This window comes from Scylla paramamosain, chromosome 7 (assembly GCF_035594125.1).
Source record: "Scylla paramamosain isolate STU-SP2022 chromosome 7, ASM3559412v1, whole genome shotgun sequence".
NCBI lineage: Eukaryota > Metazoa > Arthropoda > Malacostraca > Decapoda > Portunidae > Scylla > Scylla paramamosain.
Window position 1 is genome coordinate 33160811 of NC_087157.1, and position 12305 is coordinate 33173115.

The following is a 12305-nucleotide window of genomic DNA, read 5'->3' on the forward strand; positions in this document are numbered from 1 at the left end:
TTCTGTATCCCTTCCCTCTACCTTACCTTTCTGCCTGCCTGCCTGTCTGTCTACCTGTCTTCCCCCCCTTGCCTGTCAGCTTGTCTGCCCTCGTGACTTCCACCGGCGAACTGGCGCAGCGGGGTGACGGGGTGACGGGGCGAAAGGGCATGAGGGTGAAGGGGTAAAGAGAGTGAAGTCCCATTACTCCATCACGATAGCTTCCTACAGCGCGCGAAAGGGGAACTAACGGAGGACATGGTGGTGGTGGTGGTGGTGGTGAAGAGTAATTGCGAACAAGGAGGAAAAGCAAAAGAAGGAAGAAAGCGCAGGAATTGAATGAAGAGGAACACAAAGAACAAGAAGGAAAGAGGAAGAAGGAAAGATAACAAGGAGGAGGAGGAGGAGGAGGAGGAGAAACGAAAGAAGGAAGTGCAGGAATTGAATAAAGAGGAACACGAAGAACAAGAAGGAAAGATAACAAGGAGGAGAAGGAGGAGGAAAAACGAAAGAAGGAAGAAAGTGCAGGAATTGAATGAAGAGGAACATGAAGAACAAGAAGGAAAGGGGAAGAAGGAGAGATAACAAGGAAGAAGATAACAAGGGAAGAAGGTGCACGAATTGAACAAGAAGGAAAAGGAAGAGGAGATTAACGACGAGGAGAACGAGGAGGAGGAGGAGAAGGAGGAGGAGGAGAAGGAATAGGCAGAGGAGGAAGGCATAGGTATGGAAGAGAGAAGAGCCTGTCCCAACTATGAAGTCTTCCCTCCTTCCGTAGTACATTTCCTTCCTTTTACTATTCTTCCTGTGCAATACTCCTCCTCCTCTCCTCCTCCTCCTCCTCCTCCTCCTCCTCCTCCTTCTCCTCCTCTAAGAATATAATGAACAGTAGAAAACACATAGAAATTAACAGCGAGGCCAAGGGAGCTCGTGTGAAATTAATGAACACCGCTATCTGGTCAGAGAGAGAGAGAGAGAGAGAGAGAGAGAGAGAGAGAGAGAGAGAGAGAGAGAGAGAGAGAGAGAGAGAGAGAGAGAGAGAGAGAGAGAGAGAGAGAGAGAGAGAGATTAAAACTAATGAATCTGTGATTATGGAGGAGACAACGAGAACCGGGAACACGATAATTATATACATTACACACACACACACACACACACACGCTGCTTTGCATTTTCACATTTACATTACGCACAAACAAACAAACACACACACACACACACACACACACACACACACACACACACACACACACACACACACACACACACATTAAAAGTGCTGTATATGGTATAGGACAGAATAAGAAAAGCCTACAAATGAGAAGGAAGAGGAGAAAGAGGAGGAGGAATTTTTAAGAAGAGCAAGGTGACCTAAGAAAGGAGGAGGAGGAGGAGGAGGAGGAATTTTTAGGAAGAGGAAGATGACGTCAGAAAGGAATGAGAAAGAAGGAAGAGGAAGAGGAGGGGAAAAACAATTATGGAAGGTAAGGTAGAACGGAGGAAGGAGAAAAATTGAAGGATTAGGAGGAGGAGGAGGAGGAAGAAGAGGAAGAGGTAGTGGAGGAGGAAGAGGAGACAATATATTAACGGAAGCTGAATGGGGCAGGATGTGGCGGTACAGGTCAAACACACACACACACACACACACACACACACACACACACACACACACACACACACACACACACACACACGCAATCATTTCTATTATAACGGCAACATTTTTTCCTTCTAATTGTTCATGAAGTAGAAATTAAGATTATCATGCTAAGTGGGTGAGGTGGGGAGAGGGGGTGGGGATTGGAAAGGGGAGTGGGGGAGGAGGTGCTACGAGAGGGGGGCGGTAGGAACGAAAGAGGAAATAAGAAGAGAAGGGAAGAAGGTTTGTAACAGGAAGAGGAGGATGGCGTGATGAGGTAATGGCCAGAGGGGGAGGCGAGGAGGGGATGGGGTTGATGATGGTGACCTCACAGGAAGCTGAGGTCAGGGTCACCCCGGGGCGGGAAGGAGCGGGAGGAGGTGTGAGACGGGCCGGGGTTACGCAACTGTCAAATCATCCGCCCCCACTCTCGCTCTTTCTTTGGTTTTCTATCTGTTTGTCTGTTTTGTTTCGCTAGCTATCTGGCTGGCTGGTTGGCTGTGTGTGTGTGTGTATCTCTCTCTCTCTCTCTCTCTCTCTCTCTCTCTTCATCAGCCACAGTGAAAACGACGCTTAATACTAAAATTTATTGCAGGAAGTTAGTACGTATCACAGATGAGTTAGTTGTGGGGGTGGTGGGAGGGGGGCGTGCGTGTCCGTGTTGCACGGCAGCTCGTGAAACGGCGACTCACAAATGACAGATTCTGGTGTGGTGCAGTCACGTGACTAACCCCTCCCACGTGTTACCACTGGCCGCCCGCACCCCATCAAGACTGTCAGTGTCGTGTTCTCTCTCTCTGTCTTGGTCAGTGCTGCATTGTAAAGCTGGCAGTGGTGTTGGCCTCGCCTGGCAGTGCTGAGGTAGCCTTCACCACACGCGCTCTAGCAAGGGCTTGGCAGCACAGATAGGATTTAACCTCATATTCTGTGTCGCTTTATTGTCTCTTTAGAGTTATTTTCAAGGGCCACACATGATCAGTCGGGTTCTCATGAATGTTTCCCGTCAGCGGCGGCGACAGATGGAATGTTGCTCTTCGCGTCGTGTCGTGCAGAGCCGATGCTGTAGTGCTGAGAACCGCGGTAAAAGGCTTCCGCTTGGATCATCGCCTCAGACCAGCAGAATTTCGGTGAGACCTCAGATTACTCTGGTACCGAGCAACGCTTCGTGTAATGTAACTTCCAGTCTTCATTCCCCCGCCTCACCTGTGTAGAAAGAGGCCTTACTTGCCGCAGGGGACGCGGGTCTCCTCTGATGTCTTATGACTAAAGTCTCGTCACGTGCGTGTGGCGGCGCTGCAGCATCCCCGGGCGTCACGTGCCCGCTCCTCAGTGATCGCCGCCAGCCCCTGCAGGGGCTACGTGTATCCTGGCTGGGCTGCCTGGGCGGCGTGGTGAGCTGCGAGGGCGTGTGTCCACAGTGTGTCGAGGGTGAAGCGCCAGTCGGGGCGGGTGGGGTCCAGATGCACGAAGGTGTAGGGGGGCGGGGCCGCAGGCCGGGCACGGGCAAGCCCACGCCACTAGCTCGTCGTGCTCGTAAGAGTAGCGCAGATTGAGGTAGTGCGGCCTGAGGCGCAACACTTCAGCCAGGAGTCCCGTCACCCACACGTCGTCCACCCACAGTCGCGGCGCCACGCCTGCCTGCGCCACGCGCGCCAGCAGATCAGCCAGCGCTGGCGTGATTACGTAAGCGAGGCCAGCGCAGTAGGTAGGATATTCTGGCCATGGGTAGTCTTCGTGGCTCACCGCCCACTTGCCCGCCCGCTGAGGCTGCATGCCCGCCGGCAACACGTTGCACGCTAGCGTGCGGCGCGGCGGCGGCACGCTGAAGGTGCGGCCGAGCAGCCCTCGCAGCGCCGGGACGTCAACAAAGGCGTCGTCGTCCGCCTTGACGAGGAAGATGGCTTGTGGACAGCGCGCCGCAGCCCAGCGCAGCGCCATTACGTGCTTATAGGTCAGGTTGTGGTAATGGTCCAGGAAAGACCCCACCACCAGGTCCCCGTGGCGTGTCGCCTCCCGTGCCACCACGCCCTCTATATCTAACTTGGCACTGTCAGGTGCAGCGCTCTCTCCTTCGCTTCCTCCGCCACCGCTGCCTCGCCCCAGCAGGAACACGGTGCGGGCGCCCCAGCCGTCGCCCAGGTCCCGCACGCCGCCCCATGTGGCGCGGATGGCCTGCCGCTGCCGGAAGTGGTTGGGCTTTGAGTGCACCAAGAATACAAAAAACAGACGCTCGGAAGCACACCACGCCCTCCGCCTCGTGTACCAGGTGGAAGTCGTGCAGGTCGATGAGGGCAGCTGGGGCGGCGCGCGGGAGGCTGTCCTCAGGTAATGGCGACAGCAGCGGGCGTCGGCGAGGCACGGGCGTGGCCGCCAGCATGGAGGCGAGACAGGCGGCGAGGAAGTTTGCCACCGCAGCCAGCAGCGCCAACAGGAGAGCAAGCTGCACCAGCCTCAGCAGGCACGCCCGTGGGCACCGGCCCTCGCCCGCTCCGCCCTCCTCGGGGACCGGGCTGGTGCTGCGGCTGCTCCCCGCGCGTCGCCTCCAGGAGGTCGCTCTGTAGGGTGGAGAACAGCAGTGGTTAGAGAAGATTTGCGAAGTGACCTACGGCAACGGATCGTGGTGAAGTGTAAATGAGGGCCAGACAGACAGACACGACGCTGCGACACACACACACACACCACACACACTATAATTTTCTCCATTACCACTTACCCTCTCTCTCTCTCTCTCTCTCTCTCTCTCTCTCTCTCTCTCTCTCTCTCTCTCTCTCTCTCTCTCTCTCTCTCTCTCTCTCGCTCTCTCTCTGTCGTCGTCGTCGTCGTCATCGTCGGAGTGAAGGCGCCCAAGGCCTGTGTTCACGACTGGCCCTCCCGCTACCCTTTGTTTGCAGGCGTTGCTCCCTCACCAGCACACTCTTTCCCTCCTCCAGCACCTCTTGACCCTCACCTTCTCCTTGTAACGCCTCGTTCCTCCCCTTTGCTCTTCCCACCACAACTCCCTTCTCCCCCAAGAATTTCTCCCTTCCAACCCGACGCATTACTCTGCTGCTGCTGCTGCCTGTCAGATCTCCCTCAGAGTAAGCCAGGGGGCGCATGCCACCCTAGGGGTAGGCAAGTGGACGTGCATGGGCGTGGTGGCCGCGACTCCGATCCCCTCCAAACTCCTTGAGCTTTTCTTTCCATCAGGAGACGCCGAAGTAAACACTCGTGGTGTGTTTAGTCTGGATTCCAGCAGTGGCGGCGGTGCATGGAGGGCCGTCCACGCTCCGGCGACCAGGGAAGGAGGCTGTATCAGGGTGGAGTGAGGCAAGGCGATGCCCCGCAGGCCTCACTTCGGCCGCCACATTCCGCCCGCTGCTTCGCGTCACTTTCGGCATCACCACTGATAATTCCTAGCTGCTGAATTAATGTAAGTCTGCTGGACCTCAGTCCCAACACACTGTCCCATCTTCTGATGCAAAAAACTGTAGTGTCGCTCATACCTACCATAGCGTGTCTTTGCAAAGAGAGGAGGTTACGGTAGACGGGCTGAAGGAGGGCGTCCTTCCTTCGCAAGTGCATCAAGGCAGAATTATATTGCTGCAGCCACGAGCCGTGAGCCGCGGGTCACGTGGTTGCCGCTTCGGAGGCTGGCCGCGCCTCATTAAGGGGCGCGGATTTGTGTGTGAGGGCTTTTCTAGGGACGAAGGGCGCGGTGTTCTGCCTCACTGACCGCTGCTGGTTGAAGGATTCACATTCCCTACACCCCGGCATCTGTTCGCCTCCGCCCTCCCCCTACCCCTTTCTATTTCCTCGCCTGGCGCGGCGAGGAAGGACTAGGCCAAGGATGGATCATCCACGCCTGCTGGCCAAGTGTAACCTTCATGTCTCACACTGATGGCTGCGACGCCCATCTGTATTCCTGCTGCTGCTGCTTCCTCCTCCTCCACACACACACACACACACACACACACACACACACACACACACACACACACACACACACACACACACACACACACACACACACACACACACACACACACACACACAATTTATCGTGCGTTATCCAACGACAGGTGTCAGGATCCCCGCATTTCTTCCCTTAAGACGAGAACTTCCACCCATACCTGTCCATCCCCACCACGACTCCCGCCACCAGCACGCCCCCGCCCCCAACACGCCCCCCGCCCCCAACACGCCTCCTCCCCCACCACGCCTCCCGCTCCACCGCCTCCACCACGACCCCCCACACCCCACCACTGCCTCATGAGCTCGTTAATTGTATCTTGGGACATTAACAGAGAGAGAGAGAGAGAGAGAGAGAGCAATACGGTACCTGTATGATTGGGGCACATACTAAGAGGGAGGCGCCCATCCAGACCGGGTATTGACAACGCCCACTCCGCCACGCCCTCACCAAGACAACCGCCGCCCTCACCAAAGCGGGCGACGCACCCACGACTGTGTGTATTCATGAGACAAGGCCGTGTGTGTGTGTGTGTGTGTGTGTGTGTGTGTGTGTGTGTGTGTGTGTGTGTGTTTACTCCTTGTACGTATGTGTGGCTTGTCAGGCCGTGTCGAGTGTGTGTACGTACATTCTCATGTGCGTGTCCTAGTGTGCATTTTATGAACACTTGCAGCCTCTTAGGTTATGTGTACATAGACCGTGTGTGTGTGTGTGTGTGTGTGTGTACTGAGGAGTTATCGTGGTGGTGTGAGGGTGAAGGAATATCTACCCACTTAAACACACACACACACACACACACACACACACACACACACACACACACACACACACACACACACACACACACACACACACACACACATTTTTTATTGTAGACGATAAGAAAATTTCCGTATGGAGTAAAAACATCGCGCCAAGGGATGATAGGATCTCAGTGCACACTTTTTTTTTTCCGTGGAGTAAGTGCGAGGCGTGCGTGTAGTGTGCATGCATGTTAGTCTTCCTTGCAATAGTCGGCGTCAGCTCTCCTCACCGCCAAGCTATGTCTGTATCTGGTGAGCGTTAGGGCGGGAATGGCATTCCTCTCTCACTCACCACCACACACCACGGGCTTGTATTCTGAAGCGCGGTGGACTCTCATCAGGGTTACTTTCAAAGGCCACTCTGATGATTAGTCAAGTTTAAGGATGGTGAAAACATCTCTTGAAATCCCCAATAACCTCCGCTAAAATCTGTTAAGAGTAGTTCAGATAAAGACACCTAAGCGTTGAAGAACTTTGGACCCTACAGTAGTGTTCTCCGGCTTGGCACAACACTTGAGGTCGCTGCAGCAACAGGCAGTGAGGTCCTCGTTCTTATGCTCGCGCAATGCTGTAAGGGAGGGAGGGAGGGTGGCTGGGAAGGAGCCACGTCTTAGTTCCTGCAGTGGACGAGGCTGGCGTGTGAGGTGGCGGTGGGTACACTTTATGGCCCTTTATGGCACTGTGTTGGACCCCCCGGTGTATTTCCTGAGGGGTGAGAGGAAGGATGCAGGGGTGGTTCAGCAGCGGGTGAGGGGCGAGGCGCTGTGCCACGGAGGGAGGGAGGGGGCTTAATGTTGGCTTTATCTAACATAACAATTTTGATCGTTTACCGCGGGCGTGCGCCGGAACACTGCCTCCCCCCGCTGCTGCTGCTGCCTCACGCCCTTGCTGTCACCGCCACCGTCATTAGGCAGCGTTACTGTGCAGCAATCAGTCATACTACGTAAACACCCTTTTATGGCGATTGTTATGCGGTGGCTGTTCCTTCCTCGGGGCGTGTTGCGTGCGCCCGCCGCGCAGGTGGTCCGCATGGCCGCGGTGACGGAGTAACTGGCACATCTTGCTGCCGTAGACCTCCCCCCACCACACTTGTATATCTCGTTCTCCCTCCCCTCATTCTTGTATTTTCTTCATGACAACCTTCCAGCGTGCCAGGCTGCGCCACGTCCACTTACTCCTGTGCCCCGTGCCTCGCCACCTCCCCACACAGCGTCTTATTCCCCTCCCTCCCTCCCTCTTCGTGTCAGACACGAGCTAAGTAACGTTACCTGTTGTCTTGTATGTATTCTCTCTATTGCAGAAACCGCGCTACCTTGGTACCCCTTGCCCCTCCCTTCCCGTGCACCTCAGCGGCACGACCTTAAGTGGAATGGAAATGGATTGGTCACGTCATCAGGATGCAGGTCACAGCCCGTGTGTCGAGGCAGGCTGCCGCAAACCTGCCCGGCTGGCATTCCCCTTCCCCCACCCCTCCCCTCTCCTGCCCCATACGCACATGCTATACAAGCCAGCGCCTCGTCCCTGGCTGTGGTGGCGTGTGTGTGTGTGTGTGTGTGTGTGTGTGTGTGTGTGTGTGTGTGTGTGTGTGTGTGTGTCCCTCCTTGTCCTGAGCGTCACATCGTCACGTCTCCTTACAGTGACGATTGTCAGCATCACCTCGCTCTGTGCCCCGTGGCGCATTGTTGCCTTCGTACCACTAATGCCCGCGTCAAGCTGGCATGAGCGAGGCACCACATGGTAAACGCCTCTTCACGATGGCTATTCCGCCTCTGTGGTGGCGACCAACCACTGTGGGTGCAGCACAGGAGGCTTAGTGAAGGGATGAAGGTCGAAGGCGTGAGCTGCCGGGCACGCAGGCAAGCCCTGAGTGATGACCAGCGTCATGCTACACCTCGCAGGACCTGTGTGCCTGTCACCTGCACACCATGTGTCTGCAAAGAAGCGCGACGAAATCTATGCGGCGTTGTGTCCGGCGCGCCGCCATGTCACAGCCTGTGGCGTGAAGGGAGGCCTTCTGCTGGCGTAGTGCCGACGACCTTGCAGGCAGCCTGCCGCCAGCGAGAGCTGAGACACCATGGCCCAGAGGACGCGCTGCGGAAAGGAGCAGAATGGTGGTGACTTACAGGCAGGAAACGCGTAGTCTCGTCGTCAGTGTCTGCCGCCGTGGAGGGCCGAGGGGCGGTAAGGAAGGTCCACACAAGCAGCTCGTCAAACTCAGGTGTGCATGAGTCATTGCTTTGTAACGACAAAAGTTTGAAGTTGAGTGGCGGCGGATGGCGCCCTGCAGTCGCCCCTACTCCCGCACCGCGGCTGACCACGCCACCACCAGGGAACAAAGGCCCCGCCGCAGGACAAACACCGCGGTGGTGACAGATGCTGAGAGGTGGACTTGCCCGGCGGGGTGCCCGGCGGCCCCTGCTGCTTGCACGCCAGTCTCGCTAAGGTAAACCCACACGCGAGGGGGTGGCTGAGCCCCGCGTGTAGGACGGGCGTTGGGGTGCTGCTCGGCTCCCGGCTGCCCCCGCGGCTGCTACTCCATCACGTGAAGCATATGGCGGCTCATCAGCATTTTATTTAGTTACCACCTCAGTAAACATACTCGGAGGGGACGGGTGGAGGGGAGGAGCGGGAACAAAGGTGGCTGATGACTGAGGAGAGCCATGCGTGATGACATGCCCAGGCTGTCCCGCACCCTGCCTCTGCGGTGGACTGCGGCCTGTCTTGTGTGGCGTAAGGCAGTGAGGACTGAGGAGGGAAGGAGGCGCCCCCCAAAAATAAATAAAAAATGTAGAAAAACATGTGAGAGAGAGAGAGAGAGAGAGAGAGAGAGAGAGAGAGAGAGAGAGAGAGAGAGAGAGAGTTGATGTAGTAGGAGGTGGTGTCTGCAGCATTTCCTGAACCTGCCACCATTGTTCCGTGGTGGTGGTGGCTTCTGTGCTGTGTTGTGCTTCCTGTGGTGCCCGGGTTTGAGAGAGAGAGAGAGAGAGAGAGAGAGAGAGAGAGAGAGAGAGAGTTCTGCTTCTCTCTCTCTCTCTCTCTCTCTCTCTCTCTCTCTCTCTCTCTCTCTCTCTCTCTCTCTCTCTCTCTCTCTCTCTCTCTCTCTCCTTCCATTATCATTCCTTACTCACCACCTTTCCTCTCCTCCTTCCCCCATTTCTTCCCCTTGTCTCTGTATCCCTCATCTACCCCCAGCCTCTCACCTACCCCCTGCCACCTGCCCCCTGCTCCCCCTCCCCTCCCAGCACAAAGGTCCGTAGCAGCATCAATCAAGCCATAAACGCGCCGCTAACAGGGTCAGGAAATAGTGCAAAAATGACGCTTAATGAACACCACTTTTTCCCTTGTCTCTCTGCTTTGGACCAGATAGACTCCGTGACCTGAAGGAAGAGACGAAGGTGGTGGTAAAGCGAACACACACACACACACACACACACACACACACACACACACACACACACACACACACACACACACACACACACACACACACACACACACACACACACACATGTATGGGTCACCGTTTTCTAATCTTTCTCTGATAATTCTCTCTCTCTCTCTCTCTCTCTCTCTCTCTCTCTCTCTCTCTCTCTCTCTCTCTCTCTCTCTCTCTGGAGGGCCAGACGGTCAGCTGAGGTCACATCCCCGAGGTGATTTCCCAATCCTGAAAAAGTGTTGTCGCCGCAAACTGGGGTGTTGGTGTTGCCAGCACCCAGGCACTCCACGTAGGCCACGCCACGCAGGCCACAGTGCTGCTGGCCAAGTACGTACTCTGGGTGGGCGAAGTGAGTGTGTTTGCAGGGCGAAGCGTGGCTGAGGGCCTCGTGATGCCCTGAGGGGTGGCCAAACCAGCACGATGACCCCGCCTCGGCCCTGCACATCCCCACCACCTGCCTCGGGTCTCGCTGCCTGACGCATAGACGCTGATGCCCCGCAGGCTCTCGGCGGCGACTTTTTCGTGACGCGAGGCTGTCACGCTATGTGCAAGAGTGTGACTGGCTGGCAGGACCGTCGCCCGGGGCACCTGTTGCGTGATACACGTCCCCGCTCACCAGCCACTCTTGCCTTCCACCGCCTTGATTGCCCAGGTGTCACACTCCCCTCACCTGTCCACACCTGAGATTCTCTCTCTCTCTCTCTCTCTCTCTCTCTCTCTCTCTCTCTCTCTCTCTCTCTCTCTCTCTCTCTCTCTCTCTCTCTCTCTCTCTCTCTCTCACACACACACACACACACACACACACACACACACACACACACACACACACACACACACACACACACACACACACACACACACACACACACACACACACACACACACACACACACACTATGCAGGCCCAAATTTTCTTCCGTCACTCAGCCCTGAGTACAATTACCATCCTGCTGCCTTTCCTTTATTGCTGCTCGTCTTATCTTCCCTCCATCACCGAAGCACCGCAGAGAGAGAGAGAGAGAAAGAGAGGGGACAGTAGAATGCGAGATAGAAATGAAAGAGGAGACAGGAAGAATGAAGAAGGAAAGGAGGGAAGAGAGAGGGAAGAGAAAGAGAGGGAAAGAGGGAGAAAATCTGGCGAGGCTTCTTTCTTTTCTTTTTTTTATTATTTTAAGGAAAAAAGAAAATTGGTGTGCTCTAAAAACTTCTTATCATCCACCTGTCCAGAGAGAGAGAGAGAGAGAGAGAGAGAGAGAGAGAGAGAGAGAGAGAGAGAGAGAGAGAGAGAGAGAGTGAGAGAGAGTCTTGCCCTCTCCCAACTGTACTATTGATGCTTCTACTTGTAATTGCCTCCATTATTTTGTTAATGAAGCTGCTACACCCTTCCCCCGCCACCTCTCTCTCTCTCTCTCTCTCTCTCTCTCTCTCTCTCTCTCTCTCTCTCTCTCTCTCTCTCTCTCTCTCTCTCTCTTCCTGTACAGCAAGACGCCGATCATACGTTCAAAGTGATTAACGCCACTCATTATCCTCCTCCTCTTTCTATTCCCTCCTCCTCCTCCTTGTGGTGCGTCTGTGTGTAATGAGGAGTAATTATAATCGCAAATTACACCTTGGGCTTCAGTGGTGGTGTTCCTCAAGTGGGAGATGTATCGTGTGTACACCCTTGCCTCCCCGCTCCTCCTGTGTGTGTGTGTGTGTGTGTGTGTGTGTGTGTGTGTGTGTGTGTGTGTGTGTGTGTGTGTGTGTGTGTGTGTGTGTGTGCGCGCGCGCGCGCGTCAGTCTCATTCTTCTCTTCTCTTCTCCATATTTTTTTTTATTTTCCTCTTCTCTTCATTTCTCTTCTCTTCTCTTCTCTTCTTTCCTCTGCTCTCCTCTCCTCTCCTCTCTTCTCTTCTCTTCTCTTCTCTTCTCTTCTCTTCTCTCTCTCTCTCTCTCTCTCTCTCTCTCTCTCTCTCTCTCTCTCTCTCTCTCTCTCTCTCTCTCTCTCTCTCTCTCTCTCTCTCTCATTTCTAGTACACCACTGGCGTCGTCTGGTTATCTTCCTTCCCTGCGGCGCCCCACATAAGGCCTCACCGGCGGGAAGATGAACCGCTGGCTGGTGTGCCTTCCCGCATCGCATCGCGGCGCCAAACATCCCTGCTTCCTAAAAACACAAGACTACTCCTCCTGTAGTGCTTTATAATGTACGGATGGTGCGTTCTGTCTCCCTAGTCACTCCTTAATTTTGGTTCGCATTCTGAAACACTTTGCTCTCTTAGTTCGAGTATTTTCAAAGGCCACATTGATGATTATCCGGGTTCTCAAAAGTGTTTCTCCTGTTGATAATGTAGAAATCTTGTTAATCTCTCACTTGAGCCATAAAAACAACCTTGAAACACTTGTTATCTCAATTAGAGCATTTTCAAAATAGTCGATGTGTGGCTAGAAGTGTTTCAGAATATGGTCGCTTCCCTCACGCAGGTTTCGTCCCGTCGCGGCGCCAAACATCACCGTGCTTCC

At 54.8% G+C, this 12305-nt stretch overlaps 2 protein-coding genes across 3 annotated transcripts in view; one reads left to right on the plus strand and one right to left on the minus strand.

Annotated features, from left to right (window-relative positions):
* LOC135102398 (uncharacterized) overlaps window positions 1–12305 on the plus strand; it is a 31276-nt gene that overhangs the window by 7793 nt on the left and 11178 nt on the right. The gene's annotated exons all lie outside the window — the stretch shown is intronic.
* The window catches only part of LOC135102399 (beta-1,3-galactosyltransferase 5-like), a 13184-nt gene continuing 3073 nt past the window's right edge, over window positions 2195–12305 (minus strand). For both annotated transcript variants that reach the window (XM_064007597.1, XM_064007598.1), the window contains exon 2: window positions 2195–4173. In XM_064007597.1, coding sequence (XP_063863667.1) covers window positions 2945–3556 — 612 coding nt within the window. In that variant the 5' untranslated portion in view covers window positions 3557–4173 and the 3' untranslated portion in view covers window positions 2195–2944. The remainder of the gene's footprint in view (window positions 4174–12305) is intronic.